General features: G+C 35.9%; 1 protein-coding gene and 1 long non-coding RNA gene across 4 annotated transcripts; both read left to right on the forward strand.

Annotated features, from left to right (window-relative positions):
• The first annotated feature begins 514 nt into the window (after positions 1-514).
• On the forward strand, positions 515-7,068 carry LOC103910280 (uncharacterized). 2 transcript variants are annotated; one of them, XR_011010551.2, is made up of 6 exons: positions 515-589; positions 1,172-1,239; positions 1,329-1,399; positions 2,703-2,852; positions 2,947-3,038; positions 6,683-7,068. It is a non-coding gene; the product is annotated as an uncharacterized lncRNA (long non-coding RNA). The 2 variants fall into 2 exon arrangements; XR_011010550.2 differs by lacking the exons at positions 2,703-2,852; positions 2,947-3,038; positions 6,683-7,068 and having other exon boundaries at positions 518-589; positions 1,329-1,961.
• Positions 7,069-9,772: 2,704 nt separating this feature from the next.
• On the forward strand, positions 9,773-23,978 carry slc25a23b (solute carrier family 25 member 23b). Of its 2 annotated transcripts, none has more exons than XM_021470903.3 (10): positions 9,773-10,549; positions 12,524-12,647; positions 14,353-14,440; positions 14,618-14,760; positions 14,836-14,994; positions 15,092-15,238; positions 15,749-15,862; positions 17,819-17,986; positions 20,316-20,466; positions 20,597-23,978. In XM_021470903.3, the coding sequence occupies exons 5-10, from the start codon at positions 14,836-14,838 to the stop codon at positions 20,776-20,778; spliced, it is 921 nt and encodes a 306-aa protein (XP_021326578.1). In that variant the 5' UTR covers positions 9,773-10,549; positions 12,524-12,647; positions 14,353-14,440; positions 14,618-14,760; the 3' UTR covers positions 20,779-23,978. The 2 variants fall into 2 exon arrangements, with proteins under 2 accessions (XP_021326578.1, NP_001038417.1); NM_001044952.1 differs by having other exon boundaries at positions 10,349-10,549; positions 14,618-14,729; positions 20,597-20,778.
• Positions 23,979-24,053: the final 75 nt, after the last annotated feature.

The raw sequence follows: 24,053 nt of genomic DNA on the forward strand, positions 1-24,053 counted from the left end.
CTTTTCATAATATGCAGTCGACATTTGCAGATTTTCAATAATTTGTTATCCCATGATAATAAACATGCACAATGCATTGAAAAAGTATTTATTATTTAAACGTTTACAGTGCCTTTTAAGAATATTCAGATTATATGGTTGAAGATTTAATAGGCTGTTTTTTAAAATTCAGTGACTAGTTATAGGCCATTTGTTTATTAACTGTTTTATGTGTTAACATTCATAAATTTAACTGAAGTCAATGTAATGGCAGCTACTACAAAAGCATTTATTAATCTCATATTATTTTTAGCTAAACCACATTAATGCATTACAAGTTGTAACCATTGTATTAAATTGAGTTAATAACTAATACAATTTATTTGTAGTTTTAAAATGAGCTTAAACAATAATAAGTCCTTTTTCTGTTTGTTTTAATGCATTAACCAGAATTTACTAATGAGACTTCATTTTAAAGTGCTATATTGTCCATTATCATCCTTTTAGAGTTTAATTTGTTTAAAACATTCATTTCCAGGGCATCACAGGGGCGCAGTGGGTAGCACGGTCGCCTCACAGCAAGAAGGTCGCAGGTTCAAGCCTCGGTTGGGTCAGTCGGCATTTGCATGTTCTCCCCGTGTTCGCATGGGTTTCCTCTGGGTGCTGGTCCTAAGACATGTGGTTTAGGTCAGTGTTTCTCAACCATGTTCCTGGAGAACCACCAGCTCTGCAGATTTTCCATGTCTCCTTAAACAAACACACATGATTCAGATCACCAGCTCATTAGCAGAGTCTGAAAGACCTGCAATGGGTGTGACAAAGGAGACTTCCAAAACATCCAGTGTTGGTGGGCCTCCACAATCGTGGTTGAGAAACACTGGTATGGGTGAATTATATAAGCTAAATTGTCCGTATGTATGTGTGTGAATGAGTGTGTATGGATGTTTTCCAGTGATGGGTTGAACATGTCCTCTGAACATGTATACACTTAAGTTTTGTTTGGATTTTATCATAGTTGTTAAAGCCTTTTGTAGCTTTGTTATACATCAAGATACTACTGCGTATTGTAATAAAAGCCTCAGCGATTAATCGCAACAAGAAAATCTGGTATTATGCAGACTATGACAGACATTTTGTTCTTCCTTGTTTTTACAATCTGTGTACCTCAAATCTGGACGCCACAATAACGAAGACTTTGAACTGGCTGCTGTCCAAACGAAACAGACTGGGGACACGGCATTACTACCTGACACAGCCAAGGTACCACCTGTTTGTCACGACCAGCACACACACTCTCTCGCTCCTTTCATCCTTTCATCCTCGCTCATTCCTCTCTATCTCTCCCCTAGCTTTTGGCGTGCGTTCTGGATGGGCATCTTGGAGCATCTGTGCCTGCCTGAGGCACTGGACTGTGGTAGATGTGGGTCAGAGCTGTAAATCCTGTGTGGTCTTGTACCAAACAGCCATTGTAACTTCAGGAGAAGCCAGATGCCAAGCGTTGCTGATAGATCGCAGAAGCTGCATGCAAAATAATAAAGTCAACAATGAAGGTCATAAGTCAACTTAATGGTTTGTCTGGTGCTTTTCCCTCCATTTCATAAATTAAATCCAAAGCGGAGGCATTCAAGGGAGGAAATTCCGGTTCGTTAGCGCCACCTCCTGGTCAGATTTCATGTTTGCTGATATCCTAATTCATATTTTTTTCAAACGTGTGTATCAAAACGATAAACACATTACCGGTCAAATTTGGTGTCAGTAGGATTTTTAAATTGTTTAAAATAAGCTTCTCCTGCTCACCAAGGCTGCATTTATGTAATCAAAAATACAGTACAAATTGTAAAATGTTATTGCACTATAAAAATAACGGTTCAAAAGTTTATAAATGAATTTAATAGTTTATTCCAGTTATTTTAAAGATGAGTTTCATCTTCATTACTCCAGTCTTCAGACTCACAAGATCCGTCAGACATCACTCTAATAGTAAAACAAATAAATAAATAAAATAATAATAATAATAATAATAATAATAATTATTATTATTATTATTATTATTATTATTATTATTATTATTTTTATTATTATTATTAATAATAATAATATTTATTGTAAAGGTAATAAAAGCAATAATCACTGGAGTAATCATTTCATTTGAAACTACATACTATAAGAAAGCAGTTATTTAAAATTGTAATAAGTATTTAACAGTTTTACATTCAATTAATGTTTGTTGATAAACAGAATACTTTTCTTAAAAAACATAAATAAAATAAAAAGTAAAAAAACAATTGTTAACCCCCATATTTTAGATATTCTAATTCTTGTATCAAATGTCCTATCCTGACAAAGTATACTTTAATAGAAGAGTTATTTACTCAGCTTTCAGGTGATGCACAGTTGAAATCAAAATTATTAGCCCTCCTGTGCAATTTTTATTTATTTTTTTCAAAGAATTACCAAATATATATATATATATATATATATATATATATATATATATATATATATATATATATATATATATATATATATATATATTTCACAGGAGGGCTGATCTTTCTAAGTTCAATTGTAAAAATCTCAATTTAAAAAACTGACATTATGACCATGTTTTGTGGTCAGGGTCACATATGAAAAAAACAGGGTCAAGTTCAACTTCAATAGCTGCTGGACAGGCAAATTTGTACTTGAGAAGCACTGGATCTGTGTTATTTTGTCTTTCAAAGATGCACTTTGGTGTTATTAAAAGTGAGGGCTGTGGAAGTGGAGAGGCTGCAGTTGAAACAGTCTCTCACCCACTCACGCTGAGGAGCTTTGAGGGCCGAGGGCTGTTAAATGAGGAGGGAGATAATGAGAGAGAGAGAGGCAGCAGCATGGTAATCAGCAGGCCTCAATTTCCTCACTGATGCTCCAGATTATGCTGGCCTCACAGGCTCCCTTAGGCATGTTTCATCTTCTCTTTCCCCTCAGAGAACGCTTGGGATGAAAGGCAGAAGTTCTCCATCCAGCCTGCTGACAAACCCCATGCTGAGGCCACTGCGCAAAACTCTGCTGATAATCAAGTCAGTTTTTTCTTCTCAATTCATTATCTTTTCTATCCCTTTCTGGTCCATTAGCTACAATTTAAGCTCTAAAATAATTGTTTATCTAGCGTGTTGCCTGTGTTTTATGTCTTGAAATACACACCATTAATTTTAACTTCTATAGTTTCTTCAGTCTCACTGAAAGCAAAGCAGGTTTTGTTATTAATGCTCATGTCCTTTCACCCTTAAACAAATAAAAGCTCATTTCTCGTAATGATGTTTCCATGGAAAATATTGAACTTCCCAAGTGCTGCTTCTACAAAACGTTCTTTGAGAATTTTTTCATGCTAAAATGTTTTTTATAAATGAAAAAATGGGTTTTGAGGGAACAAGATTATGAAATTATAAAATTAATAAAAATAGTTTTCTAACCTTTATTTTTAACAATAGAGGAGCTCTGAGTAATATAGGACAAAAGACAAATTCTCATTTTCGAAATACTAATTTCCTTCATTATATTATATTATATTATATTATATTATATTATATTATATTATATTATATTATATTATATTATATTATATTATATTATATTATATTATATTATATTATATTATATTATTATGCTATATTATTTTATATACAAGACTGCATTGATCTCAGAAAATGCCAAAAAGAAAATACTTTGAAATGTAACTCATTTCTCTGACGATTTTTTTTTGCAACATACCAATGTCTTCAGTGTTATCCTTCAGAAATTATTCTAATATGTTGATTTAATCTTCAAGAAACATTTCTTATTAACAAGGTTGAAAATAGCTGTGCTGCTTAATATTTTGTGGAAACATTTACTCGTCACTTTTATCAAAAGTCAGGCAGGCCTGTAGCCAGCTTGTTGAAAGGGGTTTTTCTTTTTTCTGAAAAACTGGACAATGCAATTATTTGCCTCATTTTCTGTTTAATCATGAGGTTTAAATGCTGAATTTTAGTGACATTTTAAGCACTATAGATCATGACCACACTTTTTGATGTACGAGAAATATTTCTTACCATTTTGCCAAATTACTTACTATACTATTTTACAATTTTTAGTCTTTATTTACAAATGTGCGATTAAACTGTTAGTTTTATATTACAGTTTTATAAATAATGTTGAGATTAGCATTTTTAATTCAAAACTTTAGAATGAAGAAAAATGAAAGGATACTTACTTTTAAAGTACAATTTTATTATCATCTATCATTAAATTATGTTTTATGAATCTGTTAAAACTTGTTTAAAATTAAAGATGAAGCCTATACGCAAATAACAAACTGGCCAGTACATTCAACATTCCTCATTCAGAATTTGGCTATTTGAATAATTCGCACATAATATTTAAACATAATAATAATAATGATCCAACAGAACATTCATCGTGGTCTTAAAGCCTTCTTTATTGGTTAATTTCACAATTTATGATAGCAAGTCAAACATAATACAAATAAATGCAACCACAAATAAATGAGCTCATATAGGGGACCAATTCTGGACCTTTGTCAGTGGGTCTTACGAACCCCACTTTACAGGCTAAGTACCTGTAAAGTTACTACATTTGAGGAAAAATATCAACATGTCTTTAACTTGAGCTTGTACTTTGATTGAGTTGTTGGATCCCCCTTGTGGCCTTTTAAGTAACAGCACAATATTTACCATGCTAGAAGAGTACATACATTGCAAGACTGATTGTGGATCATTATCCCTTTAGCTTGTTTTAAACAATATGTCGAGTATAGAGGCTTTATGATGTAGATAAGAGGCATGCAATGCTGCCTTTATTGTCATTTCATCCTGTTTTGAGTAAGGCCAGGAATTGTGACAGTCACACATTTTTGAACTAACAGCTTCAGGTTTTATCTGCCTTAACTTTCAAATCCTTTTAGCTTCATTTAATTTGCTTGTATTTTACTAGTGGTACTAGTGGGTGATTGTAAACATATCCTTTGCAAGTCAGAAGTTTTAGAACAGTAAAAAATACATGTTTTAAAAGAAGCAAATATAAATGTTTTATTGAGCAGAAAATATGAATATTCAATTCAATTCAGCTTTATTTGTATAACGCTTTTACAATGTAGATTGTGTCAAAGCAGCTTCACATAAATGGTCATAGTAACTGGAACAGAGTAGTTCAGTTTTTAGTGTTTAAGTTCAGTTGAATATTAGAAGAGTTTCTGAAAGGTTGTGTGACTGGAGTAAATGTGTGAATGCTAAATTCAGCTTTGAAATCATACATTAATTTATTCTTGGCTTAGTGAGTCCCTTTATTAAACAGGGGTCGCCACAGCAGAGTGAACCACCAACTTATCCTTGGGTTTTACACAGCAGATGCCCTTCCAGCCACAACCCAGCACTGGGAAACACTCATACACTCTTGCATTCAGACTCACACTACAGCCAATTTAGCTCATTCAATTTGCCTATAGTGCGTGTCTTTGAACTGTGGGGGAAACTGGAGTACCTGGAGGAAACCCACACCAACACAGGGAGAACATGCAAACTCCACATAGAAATGCCAACTGACCCAGCTGAGGCTTAAACGGGCGACTTTCTTGTTGTGAGGCGACAGCGGGACCCATTGCGCCACCGTGTTTCCCCAGCTTTGAAATCACATAAACAAAATCACAAATTAAAATATATTTAAATAGAAATCAGTCATTTAAGACAGCTGAACAGAGAGACCTCAATAACAAACAAATCAAAACAACAAAAACATTATAAATCTCACTTATTCTTTTCTTCTGCTTAGTCCCCACATAAAAAATCTTACTGATCATAAAACTTTTAGGTAGTGTATATGATGTGTATCATTTGTTTTGATTTTAGGCATTAAGAGAATGTTGCCTGGGTCCTCACAATGAAGGGTTTTTATTAAAATCCATTAAGCTCAGAAGAGGGGAATCCACCCAATTGCTGAATCCTCACACTAGCACTTACACTTTTAATTACAAAGATTCTTTACTGACCTCCGATAAAGAAACTTCAGGATCAATGGAAACTTTAAATTTGATAATTTAGGGTTGTTTAACAAAAGGTTGCTTAGATTATCAAAACCCTTCACAAGAAAAAAAAAATGGTTCTTTAATATAATAATCCTTTGGGAACCTCGACTCAGCGTTCTGTGTTGTTGTTGTGAAAACACTTTTGGACCGTTAACAAAATGAGACTCACTTCTGACTATTCAAGAATTCAGACATTACTCTCAGGTTCATTAAACTGTCAATTATTAACATAATTACATGTAAAAATATCAATTATGTAAATGAATTGCCTATTCTAGGAAATGTGTCAAAAATTACCCCTGTACTATATTAGTAAACATTAACTACAATCTTGTGTTTGCTAAGCAGGGATTGAGCTGGAAGCAAGTTCATTATAGATGATAAGATTCATAAATTGACAATGAATGATTAACACACACTCATGAATAGTGATCTGCTCAGTGTTTGTTTAGTCTGTATGTGTGTGTGTGTGTGTGTGTGTGTGTGTGTGTGTGTGTGTGTGTGTGCGTGTAGATGTGTGTGTGTGTGTGTGTGTGTGTGTGTGTGTGTGTGTGTGTGTGTGTGTGTGTGTGTGTGTGTGTGTGTGTGTGTGTGTGTGTGTGTGTGTGTGTGTGTGTTTGTGTGTATGTGTGTGTCTGCTCACAGGTGGTGATATTCAGTGCCAGTGGAGGTTGCCCTGGATACATGCTAAAAGACTACATAATCTTTGCATGATAGTCTGCAAAGCACTATGAGACTCTTTATATTTCATTTCGCTGGTGTATTGAAGCAACCTGAAGTATGGAGCATTCTGTCTGGTCAATAATAGCCTATAGTGATGGTGCAACAATGACAAATCAAAAAATGACTGGAGAGGAGTTTGAAGTCCTTCAGATGGTTTTGTGTGGGAGTCGGGCGTGTGATAGTGAAAAATTGTTTTTCAGAAACCTCTGTGTGGGCTGAGCCAGAAATGACCGTCTGAGCTTCTGGGATTGCACTTGAAATCTACCTTTGTACTTTCACCACAATAAACTAGAGATTTGCAAATGAAAGCTTTGTATGGCTCAGAAACCTGTGGCACGAAAACACCCCCTCCCTTTTGTTTAGGACTAAAGCACTGCTGCTTGTGACAGATTCACTGCTCCTGCCAACCATTTTAACTTCACTTCTGCTGCATGATATTTTTAATCAGTAGGCTGTATTTAAGTGTTGTCTGTTGTTGTCTAGTGGCTTTAACTATAACACAAATTAAGAGAGCTGCAGTGCAAACAGAGCTATTGACTGTTTGCCATTCCCACCGCTCTGTTAATTAGGGCAAAATTTAAGACCTTTTTCTCCATTATGTGTCAAATGGCAATTTGAAATAGTGTAAAACTAAATGTTTTACACTCTCAAGCCACTTTATTATATCCACAGAAATGCTTGCTCAGACAATCTACTGAAGCATCATGATGGGCAAGAAAATTGATTTTCAAGTGTTCACACTTAGCTGATGATTGGTTATAAAGTGTGTTTGGCATGCTGTCCTGGGAGAGAGGCCCAAGCTCAGAATATCCTCGAGCCCGGGGCTCCCTCCCATTTGAAGAGCAAGAGGGGAGTTTAAGCTTAGTTAGGTCTCGAGAAGTCCCCTTCTTGTTATAATAACTGAGCTAGGAATTGCTATGAGAGACAGCTGACTAAGAGTTCGTCTATGATTAGTCGATTTACTTATGTTGCATGTCTTTGGATAATGGAAAGAAACTGGGGAAAACCCACACCAGCATGGGGAGAACATGCAGACTCCCCACAGAAATGCAGACTGGCCTGGTACGGACTCGAACCAGTGACGTTCTTGCTGTGAGGCAACAGTGATACCCACTGGGCAACTCTATCAGTAAATGGGAGGAAGAGGGGGGTGGAAGGGGGATTCTTCAGGATAAAGATGACTGAGGTGAGAAACTCCGTTTTTATATACTGAGTTCATCTGATTGGTGCATAATGTTAGCTGATGCAGGACTAGCCGTGATCAATCATAAGCATGTGATCCTCTCTAAATTAGTTTATAAATAAATCGCACCAAGTGCCTTTAAACATGGATTGATTGTTATAAACAGGTTGATCTGATTTTTTCAAGAAAATCCTAAAAATCTACTTGAACTTTTATGCAAAGCCATCTATGCAAAAATACCTTCCTTGTTTTGAAGCAGATGAGCTGCAGCTGAAAAGCACACTGGAGAAACACCTGCCAGCTATAAGAACAACAAACTGAGACCACAACTAGCACAAGAACACAGAAACTGGACAACAAAAGGTTGTAAAAAAGTTTTCTGGTCTGATGCATCTAAGTTTCTGCTGCAACATTTGGATGTCAGAGTCAGAATTTTGCATTAGCAACATGAACGCATGGATCCTGCACTTATATATATTATATTATATATATAATATTTCCTTCGCTTACTTTGGGAACCTTAGAATCAATTCAACATTGTTGCTGACCATGTCCATCCCATTATGACTACATTATGCTCATGGGTATACTTCCAGTAAGATAAAATGCTAAACTCAAATAAACTGGTGTCCCAACAAGCATTTTTTGTTTTTAAAAGATGTCTGAAATGTCTAATCTTGGCTAAAACAAGGATAAATTTGAGCAGTCAGGGAAAATCTAATAGACGTCTAAGAATAGGCCAAGACTTGACTAGTCGTCAAATAAACAGAAATGAATGCCTACACATATAAAGTCTGTCTAATCCATTTGACGACTTTTTGGCTATTCTTAGATGTCTATTAAATTTTCACTGACAGTCCAAGTTTAGCCTTGTTTCAGCCAAGCTCTATGTTTAGACGTCTATTAGATGTCAATTAAACAAAATTGTTTGCTGGGTTTTTTGAATATGTGAAAAGGATATATTATGTTTTCCACATTAACCTTATGTCAATCCAGAACAGCACCTTTAGGGTGTGCTGGAATGGGGAAAGCCCAATTTTGTGACTATCATGGCAAAATGTGAAAGTAATGCTGTTCTGTTTGCAATTCTGGGTCCAACCTATTAGTAAAGTGCATCCAAAGGATTTGTTTGAGTTTGACCTTAAATTAAATGAACACGAGACATCTTTATCGTCATAACAAAATCCTTCACTGGGTTCCTTCTAATCTTGCTTAAGTGTTGAGTCAGTAGTTTCCATTCATCTCTCCATCAATACAGAGTGTGCGTCACCTGCATACTAAGCTCGCTCTATTCTGCAAACTGTCTGTGCATTTAGACTGTTAGAAATCCACAGAAGAGTTGCTATAATTCATTCTATGAGAAATAATGCAATTGCTTTTTAGAGTGATTTGTCATTTATCTCGCCATGAGAATTATGAACACACTGGGAATTGTGGTCGTGGATGGGTGATTTATATAAGCTATCAGTAACACATTAGCGTTTTTAAAGTGTTTACAGAACAAGCCACAAAACTAAGAAAAATGCAAATGAATAATCAGAGCGCGTTATTGATCGCTTCAAAGGGTTACTATAGCAACACGCTAAAGCGCTTTATTTTGCCATCAGCAGTGCAAAACAAAGCTTATTTTATTAGCTTACACTTTATGACTTTATTAGAGCTCAATGGGCTACATTAGAAATATATATTAACATCTTCTTTACCGTTTTCACAGAGATCTTAAAAAAGTTGAATACACCAGACAGGTGGAATCCAGTGAAAAACCTGCACATTGCGGAGGAAATGACATAAAATTGCTCTTCAAGGCGCTCGGGACATCCAGCCCATCCACTATATAGGCTACGCCTGTGCTTCAGCATCATCATCAGCAGCGGTGCTCCTTCTGCACACCACGGAGAAGAGCGATCAAATGAGCAAAAACGCGAGTTGTAGCTGCGCGTTTACATGCCGATCTTTCCGTCGCGTCGCGATGCTGTAACCGGTGCGGGCAGCGCGCCTGCTCTTGATCACTCCGAGCCCAGAACAGGACGTTCGCGAGTTTAGGTGGACGTAGGTTTGAGGGAATGATGAAACAGATACGGGGATTATTTTTATTCTAGCCAGAGGGGCAGAAGGTTTAATACTTTCTCGGATTAACTCTGCCGTAATCGCAGCAGGCTACAGTGGAGCAACACGCTGCTGATACAGTGCGCCCATTTCAACGCCGCGTCCTTTTGGAAAGACCCTGACGGGACCCAGACAGGTAAACGAGGCTGCACATTACAGCTGAATTTCCTCTAAGCAGCGTTTGTCGAGGAAGCAGATGTGAATGACTGGTGGGATGCAGTTGCCTTGCCTCACGCGGCTCTGAGAGCTCTTGGTTCTGGAGAACACATTTGAGCAATATTCACCGAGAACTGCTTCATATGGGCGAGGAGGGAACGCGCTTCCCTTCGTGTTGGACATGGGCTCGCTGTCAAGATAACGGCGTGTCGGATCCAGAACGGGAGAAACGATGGGCCGAGCTGTTTGACCAGTTGGACCTTAATAAAGACGGGAGGATCGATTTGAATGAGCTGCGCACCGGATTAACCGCATGGGGGATCGTTCGCGGTGAAGTGGACGAGGTGGGTCGTTCGGCACACCTTTACCTCTAAACCTGTTCATTTCTGGGAGCTGATCTGTAAACTGGGGTGAATTGCAAACATCTGAGACCTCGGCACTTTGCTTTTGTTGGAACTTCATGAACTTTATGTAACTGAGTGTTTTCCCCGTTTATGTTTAGCAGGAGTGAAACTTAACCATTAGAAAAGACTCGAACGAGGACAAACGATCCCGTGTAATTAATTCAAGAGTAAGACTTTCCACACTGCAATATTGACAAACCTTAAGACCAACTTCGCTTCTTGTGTAGGACAGACTGGAAAGTGTTTTATAGATTAACCCAGTAGCTAGGGGATTGGAGAAGCAGGGGATTTTAACTTCCCCCCTCCTTACTAAAACCAGATAGCCTATTGCATTTACACTATATGGCGTAAAAAATAATTTTTATTTGATATGCAATATATAATATTAGAGTGGCAAAATATGTTTTCATGAATATAAATATTTACATTTATTAATTTAGATGCTTTTATACAAAGCAAATTACAAATGAGGGATACAGCAAGTAGGCTAATTCATCATAGAAGACATATAATCATGAGAACTGCTAAGCTTCTGCTATTGTTAGTCTTTTTAGATGCAGCATTTTTATCAACAGGACTCAATTATAACAAATGACAAATGAAGCATGGTCATTAATCATAATAACCATAAATTGAATTAAACTTAATTAATTAAATGAAATGAGAAACATTGGCATTTGAACAGTGTGAGGCCTTCAAGCCAATTTGTAAACAGGATAGTTTGTGTTAAATTTAGTCTACATCACCACTTATTGCTATCTAAGAAAAAAAAACATTTGTATAATAAATGAATGCGTAACATTTAAAATGTTCTATAATCTGTTTAGTAGGCTACATTCCCACTAGCAATTTTTTGGGAGATCTAACAGAGATTTTTCATAAGATTTATTTACATGGTTTAGTACATTAAAAAGTTAAGTTTGAAGCACAAAGTACAAAACTACACTGGGCTATAGATGTTGAATAAAATGGGTTACAACACTCACTAGTGTCCCGACTTCACATGTGGGGCAACTGGAGAAACAAATCTGCACCAGCAGAAGCTTAACTGCTTTAGTTCAGTGACTGTAGTGGATGTGCTCTAAATACTGAAAAAATATTCAATTTACAATATATATATATTTTTTATAAACCATGGTCTTTAAAGCCATTTTTCACAATACTGAAATATTTTTTTGCCGAGCTGAAAAAAGAAAGGGCATCACTAATTGAGAAACATTAGAAAAGTCATTCCCAAAATAATAGTGTTCATAAGAAGATTTAAAGGGGTTCACCAATTGGCACCCATCAACCTCCATACTAGGAAATAACATTGGAAGTCAATGGGTGGCAGCACACAGCATTCCTCAAAATATCTTCATTTGTGTTCAACAGAAGAAAGAAACTCAAATAGGGTCTGAACAAGTGAAGGTTAAGTAAATATGGCAGAATTATTTTATTTTTTTATGGTGAAGTTTGCTTTAACAGATGTTTTAATACTATTTACCGGATATTTCAAAATGCCATGTTTAAATTTTCACTCATTATTATCTCTGTTCATACGAAAGTGACTTACGGTGAGGGGAAACAGCTAAGGCTACAAATAAAGAACATGAAAGCTGAAATTATAAGAGCGCCATTAAGAAATTCACTTGGAGACTCCACGTTAGAGCAACAATTTGTGCCAGTGGTATGTCTGTGTTGTTGGGTTCACTGTGGGACTGTGTTAGTCATGTGCTTTGATGCAAGAGGAGAGATTAGCTGTAGTTCACAATTGTGTGGGTGACTGGCTTTTCATAGAGATCTTGCCTCTGTAAGCCTAGAGCAGTGCCTCCTTTATCTCCTTTTTTTTTCTCCTCATTCTGAAGTTCACATGGATAGCTTTATCAAAACCCTCAGATTGTTTCCCTTAAACTTGCACTTCTCCACCCTCAGATTGTACGTGTGAGCGACACCAATCATGACGGCCAGCTGGACTTTAAGGAATTTACTCAGTATCTACGCACACACGAGAAAGAGCTCCGACTCATGTTCAGCAGCCTGGACCACAACAACGATGGTCTGCATTAACCTTTTATATTAAAATGTAATTACCACACAGTATATGAACCTCATAATTCACTGAAACTATTCCACTTTGCATGATTAATTTTAAAGTGCCTTAATAGTTTCTTATACTGTAAGAACATGTAGGTGTACATACTGCAGAATAGAAAAAAGTGCAATTGGAAAATTGTAAAACCTTTTTTCAGCAAGGATACATTGAATTGATCAAAGGTGCAGTACAAGCACCAGCTAGATGCATTAGCATGTGCGACTGAAAGCTGGACTGCAAAAATTTCAGCTCAAAGGCATAAATTACATTTTGAAAATTTTAAAATAAGGAAATCAAAATTGGAGCATTATTTATAAACATTTTATTTATTTATTTTGCTCTCAGAAATTATGTAATCTTCATTGAAGGTGTTTTACTTGTTGCTATACTACACTGTAAACCCTAATGTTGTCTTTACCTAAACAGTCAAGTAAAGTTGACTGAACATTACTTAAAATTTAGCATTTTGGTCATGTCACCTAAAAATATGAGTTAATTTAACTTATATACAATGAAAATGCATAAACTTGAGATTTCAAGTATAGTAAGCTCAAAATCACAACTAATCCTTTGAAAAAAAATTGTTCGTATTTTTATGTTTTGACTGTAAAATTCTAATATGTGCAACCTTTTGCAAGGTCTTTTTTCAATCAGAAAACAAGGCTTCATGTATAAATATTCAATATAATGGGAATAAATGGGTACTTAATTTTCTTTTAAACGTTTTTTTCATAGTAAATAATTACACACACAGACACACACACTGAACTGAACAATTTAAGTATAATTAAATTATACTTAGATATTTAAATACAATAATTAAGGAGACTCCGTTATTCAATTAAATTGAGGCAACGAGTTTACTCAATTAATTTAGTTCATTCAACTTATTAGGGTTTTCAGTGTAGGGCTGCATGATATTGGAAAGAAATGACATTGCGATATTTTATTTTTCCTGCGATACATATTGCTGTATTGAGCGTAATTTCTCCAGTTGACACGAATAGCTCTATTTGGAAAGAAGCTATAATTTGACATTAATTGTGATAATTTTATAGGGCAGTTCATTTGCATAAATTATAACAAATCAAACACAAGCATTAATAAATACAGTAGAGCAAATATACAACTAATATAAACAGTGCTTTCTAGTTTTCTGGGAGTCTAACAGTATTCAAGTGTACAAATTGAATAATCCAGTGTAAAATAACACTGTATTTTTCATCCTAAATATACATAAATACATTTAATCCTTCTCAAAGTTAACATTATTAAAATTCAATGTGCCTGAATGCTTTAAAATGGCTTGACATGCTTACATAATCAAAGGCCTTAAAAACTTTACACATTGAAATGAGATTATTTTTTTAACTGTGCTTAACTGTGGCTCTTGGTCAACTATAATCCTGACTCCACATTGCAGATTCCCTGACTGTTGTATACTTTGATGCTAAAACAATATATTGTGCAGACCTCGGTTGTACCATGCTAACAGAACCACTTTTTACAAAACATCCAAGGCATTTAAATAAAAGGGCATTACTTTGTGGAAAACACATTGATCACATTAGAACAGCAATGATTGTAAAGAACTTTACCTTCTTCTGAATTCTAGTATGTCCACTGCTGTCCGTGTAAAGAATAGCAATGACGTGTTTTATAACCTCAGGTCACATAGACGTTCCAGAGATTCAGCTCTCCTTGCGCAGCCTTGGAGTGAATGTATCCACAGAGCAGGCCTCCAGAATCCTGCAAAGGTTAGAGCACTTCAGCTATTCACAAAACTCTGTGCATGTATGTTTTTAAAGCTTATAATCAATGGCATGAACACATTTGCCTCCCACTCTGGTGGCGTTATGTGCTGAGTCACACATAGTTTCAGTGAACGCTGACAAAACTTGCTTTAAACTTTTTATATTTCTTTCGTCTGTCAGCATAGACAGAGATGGCACTATGACCATTGACTGGAATGAGTGGCGGGACCACTTTCTGTTTAACCCCTTGCACAACATGGAGGACATCGCCCACTACTGGAAACACTCTCTGGTTCACATCCTGCTCTTTTCAGAATTAGATTGTAGGCTTGATATTCACAGATGTTTTTAATTGTCAGCTTCAACTGCCGTTTGATTCTATGAATTATGCATTTCAGATGTTGGACATTGGAGAGCAGCTGACTGTGCCGGATGAGTTTTCAGAAAAGGAGCGTCGGTCTGGTGTTGTGTGGAGACAGCTGGTGGCCGGAGCAATGGCAGGAGCCGTGTCGCGAACAGGAACTGCCCCTTTGGACCGTCTGAAAGTTTTCCTACAGGTTCAGTTAACTCTTAAAAGTCTAAGAATCATCTTTTTTGTTGGCAATTTATTAGTCTCATAATGAAGTGAATGTGATCATTTTGGGTTTTCAACAGGTTCATGGCACCAGTGGTGTGACTTTGTTTAGTGGATTGCAAGGTATGGTGCGGGAGGGAGGATTGAGGTCCCTTTGGAGAGGCAACGGAATTAATGTCCTCAAAATTGCCCCGGAGTCAGCTATCAAATTCATGGCTTATGAACAGGTGATGAATACTGTAACTACACATTAAATATTACAGTCGTGGCATAGAAACAGATTTTACTTAGATATTGCTAGTAAATCTCACAAATAATTAAAGGGTTAGTTAACCCCAAAACAAAAGTTTTATAATTACTCATTTCCACTCCTGAGACAATTGTTCATCTTCAAAACACAAATTAAGATATTTAAGATGAAATCTGGGAGCTCTCTCAACCTTCAAAACAACAAAGTTTCAGAGACGTTAAAAGTTTAACATTATTAAGGAAGATAAAGCTAGATTAACAAGATTAACGAATGGACGAAAGCAGCGCAGAAATAAGACATGCACATATCGACTTTCTCAAAAGGCATTCCATGTGATCAGAAGTGAAGAAAAGTCATTTTGATGGGGGAGTGAAGGTATTCGATGAAAGATTATGAGGGCATATACATCTTTTACAAAATAATGAAGTGCACAGAAAGAGATTATTTGTCATGTGTAGTGAATGTGGCTCTAAATGTTTTTATGCAGATCAAATGGCTGATCAGAGGCCGTAGGGAGGGAGGTACTCTGAGGGTTCAAGAACGCTTCATTGCTGGCTCTCTGGCTGGAGCTACAGCTCAGACCATCATCTACCCCATGGAGGTGAGAGACATAAAGAAGCTTTCACTTTTCAGCTCTAGATGGAATATAACCACAATATTTCACTCCTACCCTAAACGAAGGACTGCCATTCTTAAAACCCTTTGGGAAATTAATAAGGAAATGCTTGGGAAATTAGCCCTTCCGTGTTGCCCTACAAATGCACCTAAGAAAAGCTCTGTGAAAAACTTCTACTTAGCATCATCTTTATCATAAGCACTTCTACAGATATTATAAAATAAATGCAATATAAATGCATACAGGTGTTTATGGATGTAAAGAAAACAATCTTTTAGTTTTAGACAATGGAGCAAACAGGACAGGAATGCTTAACTTAATCTGTCAATTTGATATCTGTACTTACTTATGTTTACGTTTATGAATAAATACCTAATTAACCTAGTTAAGCCTTTAAATGTCACTTTAAGCTGCATAGAAGTGTCTTGAAAAATATCTAGTCAAATATTATTTACTTTCATCATTGCAAGGATAAAATAAATGAGTTATTAGAAATGAGTTATTAAAACTATTATGTGTATAAATGTGTTGGAAAAAATATCTTTGTTAAACAGAAATTGGGGAAAAAAAGAAACAGCAGGGGGGCTAATAATTCTGACCTCAACTATATATATATATATATATATATATATATATATATATATATATATATATATATATATATATATATATATATATATATATATATATATATATATAGGCATTGTAATCATTGAAAAATCATACAGACCCCAAATTTTTAAATGTTAGTGTAGATATAATACAGTACAATGTAAAAAAAAACATTTAAAGTGTTTTGTGTTTCTTATTTTTATTTTTTTGAGAAAATAATGTTAATTTCTACAGAAAATAATTTGAGTTTTGCATGTTATTAGAATAATTATAATTGAATAATGAATAATTGTATGTTGGACAAACGTAGATGAAGACACTTACATGGGAAATACATTGAGCAAAACAATAAATAATAAAAATTACACTGTTTTAAAGATAAAAGGGTAGTTAACCTAAAAAATATTAATTTACTCAGTATTTTCTTGCTCTGAAGTGGTTCCAAACATTTATTAGATCTTTCTTTTGTTGAAAACAAAATAAAATATTTTTTAAAAAAGACTGAAATCTGGCAACAATTCATGTTCATTATAGCAAATTATTAGCAAAAATATGTTATGAAAGTCAGTGTTACATGTTTTTAGCATTCTTCAACATATCTTCATTTGTGTTTGACTACAGAAAGAAAGTCAAACAGGTTAGGAACAAGTAAAGGGTGAGGAAATACCCCTTTAATATGATGTGTGTACTACAGTAGTCAACATTTAACAAGTGGATCAAAAAAAGGTTTTTAAAATAGTTCTAAGACAAGAGTGGTGTTGTTCAATAGTTTTAGGATAAATTTGATGAAAGGTTTTAATTCACTTCAAATGTTCACCACTATATAAAATTATAAATCTAAATGATTTGGATTATTAAATCAAATGAGAATCAGACCTGGCACATTTCTTTACTGATCTGACTCACATAATGTCTGTCTGAAAAGGTATCTGTCATCTCAAGTCGTGTGTAGTGTTCACAGATTTCAAACACCAGAGAATCATGTAACAGAGGAAGCTGTTAAACAAAGTTGTTCCTAATTTGTTTGCTTGTTAATTTATGCTATTCTAAATGCTCAAAGAGCCTGAAAATAAGCCGGGTCTGACTGTGAACATCTTCGATTGTCTACTCCTGGTAGGCTTCAATGCAAAAAACAAGCTTCTTTTCTGTCTTCGATTATTTATTCATTGAGCAGATCGGATTTTTAGAAGCCAAACACTTCATTTATTTATTTAAAGCACTTGATTAGACATGCTGAACAGAGCTGCTGATACTTACAGTTTCCTTGCAGGACCTCTAAGCTTTCTCTATATTTTCTGTATTGTTACTCTGTTCCTTTCTGTTTCTCAGGTGTTGAAGACCCGTTTGACCCTTCGGAAGACTGGACAGTATTCTGGCATGGCAGACTGTGCCAAGCAGATACTGCGTAAAGAAGGAGTGCGTGCGTTCTATAAGGGCTATGTGCCCAACACACTTGGCATCATCCCTTATGCTGGCATTGATCTGGCTGTCTATGAGGTATGGCTCTGTGTGTGTGTGTGTGTGTGTATGTGTGTGCGTGTGTGTGTGTGTGTGTGTGTGTGTGTGTGTGTGTGTGTGTGTGTGTGTGTGTGTGTGTGTGTGTGTGTGTGCGTGTGTGTTTTACACATTAAAGTGTTTGTGAATGCTTTATGCCATTGACAAGCTCTGGGAATTCATCATTCTGAGTTGCTATGGTTTGTTAAACGATGTTATGTATTTACGTTGCTGTGTTCTGTCGTCTCTTCCCAACAACTCACAGATTATTTTTCAGCTGAACTCTATTAACCCCTTGTCATTCTTTACTTGGTGCCAAAAAACATCTTTTATTCAGCCAAGCATGCAATAAACTGATTAAAATTGTTAGTAAAATAGTTCATGGCCAGATTCACTGAACAGGGAATGTTAGCTTAAGTGCAATCTTATAAAAGCACAGATGTGAGTGTAAAGTTGTTTCTGCGGACAATGCGCAATTAAAAAAACAGAGACACATGGAATTTGGTAATGAGATTTTGTTTTCAGATTAAAAAAACTAAATTCTCTCCTTCTTTGAATAAAAAAGCTATAAAAATAACAAGTTTTCAATAAGTATGTTTACATGGACACCAATAATCTGATTTTAATACGATAAAGACTATACTCTGATTAACAGTCTACCATGCAAACAGCTATTTTTAATTAATTTATTCCAATTAAGGTCATAATCAAACTAAACAGAAATGGAATTAAGACATGCGGAGTATGCCGATTTTATACGCATTATTGAAGTGCAGTGCAGTACAGTAAACACTGCAATCAAACTATTACCATCGTGTAGGATTTTCACTGCATTTTACAACAGGTTAGTCTATATACACCAGGATGTTTGACACTATTCTGTGTACCTTCCGAGTCAGTGGAGGATCACAGACACCTGCATTGTGAAATGTGGAGATTTTTTTCTCCTGTTCGGTGTGCGGTATCAAATTACATTAAAACTACACTCTTCCAGCAGTTCATACTCGCATCCAATATCTCGTTTGTCATGGGGGCATGCCTGAAAAGTTCCTGAATGAAAGTGAAAGTGTCAAACTGGCGTTAAAGTCAACAAATAAAAAAGAAACGCCCATAATTACATGAAACTCTGGAATAAATGTGGATAGCGTGGTGACGCAATGATGTTAATCGAATGATGTGCTTTAACATGTAAAATGGCATCATGAAAGGAACATTTAGCAACTCATGTAAACACCTTAGTCATATTATTATCTTGTTTAGAATAAAGCAAATAATTTGATTACTGATGTCCATGTAAACGTAGTCAGTGATAATTTCGCATTGTTTGACTTTAGTGAAAATGGACAGTATTTTTTACATTTTATTTAAATGTTTTAAATTTTTACACTGAATTCTGACAGTTTCCATTAAAATATCAAGCAGCACACTTCAGCATATTATTATTAGTTTGTTAATTCGCTTTTATTTGTTAATTTTTTTATTAGTTGAATATTAGTTAAATTGGTTTGTTAGATTATGGGACACTGAAGAATTAAATAACGGCTGGTGAAATTGAATGAAATAAATAATAATAATATGATAATAGAAAATAATTCAATTAAATTGTCATTTTATTTCACAGCGATACTTTTTTTGGGGTTTTGAATTTAGATTTTCATAATAATATATATTTTAAGTCATTTCAAAAGTATTAATTTGAACAAAATAAATGTTTAGTCTTTGATGTATCATAATGAAATTATATTATGCATATATTTATTTACATTAAACATATATTTTATGTAATTGGGTAGGCTAAATTGTCCATAGTGTATGAGTGAATGAGTGTGTATGGATGTTTCCCAGAGATGGGTTGCAGCTGGAAGGGCATCCGCTGTGTAAAACAGATGCTGGATAAGTTGGCGGTTCATTCCACTGTGGCAACCCCAGATTAATAAAATGAATGAATGAATGAATATATTTTGTGGCGATGGTGCAGTGGGTAGCGCTCTCGCCTCACAACAAGAAGGTCGCTGGTTCGAGCCTTGGCAGGGTCAGTTGGCATTTCTGTGTGGAGTTTGCATGTTCTCCTTGTGTTTGCATGGGTTTCCCATGGTATAGGTGAATTGGGTAAGCTGAATTGTCCTTAGTGTATGTGTGTGAATAAGTGTGTAGGGATGTTTCCCAGTGATGGGATTGCATTTGCTGCATAAACATATGCTGGATAAGTTGATGGTTTATTCCGCTGTGGCGACCCCTGATTAATAAAGTGACTAAGCCGAAAATAAAATAAAAAATTATAGATTTTTTTGTACATATATTTAAAAGTATATCTATAACCCTGTTCTCTCAGACACTGAAGAACGCTTGGCTCCAGCGGTACTGTATGGGCTCGGCTGATCCAGGAGTTCTGGTGCTGCTGGCATGTGGCACTGTGTCCAGCACATGTGGACAGCTGGCTAGTTACCCACTCGCTTTAATCCGAACCCGCATGCAGGCTCAGGGTGAGCCAGATCTAATTCAATCACATAATTCTCTAGTCATATTACTCCGCTTCCCTTGCAGTTCTTTATGAGACCAAATATGTTCGCAAGCACAATAATATTCTTTCATTTCTCCCTTTGTTCTTGACAGCCTCAGCAGAAGGCGCTCCTCAGCTGTCGATGGTTGGTCAGTTCAAGCACATTGTGTCCCATGAGGGCGTTCCAGGACTGTACCGTGGCATCGCCCCCAATTTCCTCAAAGTCATTCCTGCTGTGAGCATCTCTTATGTGGTTTATGAGCATATGAAGAAAGCACTGGGAGTGGGATCTTAAATGAAGACGCAGGGTCCAAGAGAAGAACCCGTAGTTAAAGAGGACAATGTAACTTCTGTACCTCATAAAAACAGGCCTTAGGAAGGCAACGAAGACCTCTAGAGACCAGGATAAGAACAATGTAGTCGGTGAATGACCTAAAAATCTACTCCACATTGTACACAATCACATTCCCATGACAATTCCGACTTTAGCAGATCGGGAAGCTAGTTTTAGGCTGAGGCAGCCATTAAAGGATTAGTTCCCTGCTACAATGAAAATTAATTTACTCATCCTTATGTCATTCCTGACTTTTGATAATTCTCTAAACACAAATGGAGATATTTTTTACAAACGTGAGAGATTTTACCACCTTTTTAGTACTGAACATTGCTAAAAAATAAATTAGGTTTGTCTTCTGAAGTCTTCTGAAGAGATCATTCATTCACTTGATCATTTTCTTTTTAGCTTGGTCCTTTTATTAATCTGGGATCGCTACAGCGGAATGAACTGCCAACGTATCCAACATGTTTTACGCAGCAAATGCCCTTCCAGCAGCAACCCAACACAGGGAAATGCACACTCTTTCACACTCATACACTACGGATAATTTAGCTTATTCAGTGCACCTATAGCCTAACTGACCCAGCCGAGGCTCGAACCCATGATCTTCTTGCTGTGAGGCGATCATGCTACCCATCTGCGCATATTAACAATGATCAGGCGATGTGTTGGCACAACGGGTAGTACAATCGCCTTACAGCAAGAAAGTTGCTGGTTTGAGCCTTGGCTGGGTCAGTTGGCGTTTCTGTGTGGAGTTTGCATGTTCTCCCTGTGTTTTCATAAGTTTCCTCCAGGTGCTCCGGTTTCCCACATAGTCCAAATACATGCGCTATGGGTGTGCTAAAATTGACCCTAGTGTATGTGTGTGATTGAGTGTGCATGGATGTGTATTTCCCTGCAATGGTTTGCAGCTGGAAGGGCATCTGCTGCGTAAAACATATGCTGGATAAGTTGGCCCCCAGATTAATAAAGGGACTAAGCCGAAAATAAAATGAATGAATGAATGAATAACAATATAATGATAAACAAACATAAACAGACAATCAGTGTGGGAACAAACCTCATTGACTTGTGCAGAAGCTCAACTATGCCATGTGACACTCAAGAATGCATCTCATTGGTTCTTGTGCGTCAAGCTAAATTATTGTTGAGCTTCCATTGCCAAATTTAATTGCTGTTAATAATGTTCACTACACAAGTTCATGAATGTTTGGTTAAAGCGATTTCTCAGAATTATTAAAAATACCTTAATTTGTGTTGCGATCATGAGATTTTGGAATCATGTGAGTAAAAGATGACTGAATTTTCATGTCTGGCAGAACTATCCCTTTAATAGCAACGATTCTGTGGAACAAAGTGTATCTCTATGACTGGCAGCTTGGAGATCTCAGGTTTATTGTACACTATTTAACTGCTGTTTCTCACAAACAACTTCTTATCTGTGAAGGGGAATGCCCAAACTATGGTATGTTTTAAGGAATGCTGTTGACATTAATAACTAATGGGTAATGAAATATATTTAACATGATGAGGAGAAATAGTGAGCCTATTGCCTGTATTTTTAAGATGGTTAGTTTTAGACTTTATCTTTCTCAAATGACAACCAAAGTTTCTGTACCAAAATGTTGAAGAAGGTGGAGCAATGGATATTTGAAATATTCTCTTTTTACTGGTGTTTCATAAGATTGATGAAGGAATGATAAATTATCAAGCATGTTTGAGCAGGGATTTGCACTGTGGTATGACTTGTTTATTTTTGTAAAGGCCATTGAGAGCTAAGCATGTTGTATGCTACACTTTAATGATCAAACGATTTGCACTCTTCTGATGATTGTGGAATGTATATAATAATCTGACTCATGATGTTCTTTAATAACATATGCTGCTTTGCTACCTTCTTACAATTTTAACATCTTCTGATATTTCAGTCCTCATTGTAAAGATGTAGAGAGAAATTCAGGATTTAGTGTTAAAATTATAAGTAATTTATAAAATTGCTGCCTTGAACAAATGAAGCACGATCAAGGGCATTCGAATGGGAGTTTACAAGTGAAGTTTTGCATTAGATTTGAATGCTTTGTTTTTATTAATGTATGTGCTGTGCATGGTGAATGCTAAAACATGCGGCTCAAAATGTATAAATCAAAGGGCTTTTGGTAGTGCATGTTGTCAGTGATGCAAGTGGTGACACAATTTGCATGTTTTATATGAGTTTTTCCATATCAAAAACATGCAGAAAACTGTTAAAGCTGACAGGAAATGTGTGTTTATTCAACATGACTACTATTACCCAAAAACAAACCAATGGATGATTTGAAATCACAGGTTATAGGTTACAATAGGCATTGCTGTTGAATTAGTTTTTATAATAAATGGACAACATTTATATCACATGCTATTTTTATAGACAAATATCCATCCATATTTCTCAATACCTATATTTAATATGTAACTGGCTATACATATAATGCAGATTTTGCTGAATATGAATGTTTAAATGCTTGCCTTTTTCATTTTTGAGACAGTTTTAGGTATGACTACCATTCGAATGCATATTTAAAATAGCTTACAAAATGATTACCTCTGGAGATTGTAGACTATTAGGAAACTGCCCTGCTGAAAAATCCAGCTTAAACCAACCAAGGATGGTTGGCTGGTTTTAGATGGTCAACCAGCTTGGTTTTAGAGTTTTTTTTTCCATTTCCAGGCTGGTTCGCAGTCAATTCTAGCCTGTTCTTAGCTGGTCAGGCTGGGAAATGACCAGCTAAAACTAGCTTGACCAGCCCAGCCAGGCTGGGCACCCAGGCAAAACTGGCTATGCCCAGATTAAACCATATATGTCACAATTGGCCAAACCCCCTCTAAAACCAGGCTGGTCCACCAGCTAAAACCAGCCAACCAGCTTTGACTAGTTAAGCCTACTGTACTGTATATTATGGTTGTTTTGCTTGAATACATCACATCTGGAGTAGTGTGCCTTGACATGCTGTATTCACTTTAAAAAATGTGCATGCTGTTTTCATTGAGCTTATTTGAAAACGATTGCCTGCTTTCTTTATGTATAAGTGATTAAAAATGATTGGGAGTGTATGAACAATAAGAATGTAGTCTGTTTGTCTTGGAAAAAAATATTAATAAAAATCAAACAATAGCCTAAATAAGTTTAAATGTCTCTTATTATTTTCTAAATAGCTTCATAAAGCTTAACTACAATTTCTCAGAGAAAAATTCTC

The sequence above is a fragment of the Danio rerio genome, chromosome 3, assembly GCF_049306965.1.
Source record: "Danio rerio strain Tuebingen ecotype United States chromosome 3, GRCz12tu, whole genome shotgun sequence".
NCBI lineage: Eukaryota > Metazoa > Chordata > Actinopteri > Cypriniformes > Danionidae > Danio > Danio rerio.

What these genes read in the sequence shown, in the direction of transcription:
- slc25a23b (NM_001044952.1), top strand. Translation starts at nt 10,349, where the DNA reads ATGGGCGAGGAGGGAACGCGCTTCCCTTCGTGTTGGACATGGGCTCGC. An exon ending in GCCTCCAGAATCCTGCAAAG is followed by an intron (nt 14,441 to 14,617) that starts GTTAGAGCACTT and finishes TTCGTCTGTCAG; the next exon opens with CATAGACAGAGATGGCACTA. An exon ending in GTCTGAAAGTTTTCCTACAG is followed by an intron (nt 14,995 to 15,091) that starts GTTCAGTTAACT and finishes GGTTTTCAACAG; the next exon opens with GTTCATGGCACCAGTGGTGT.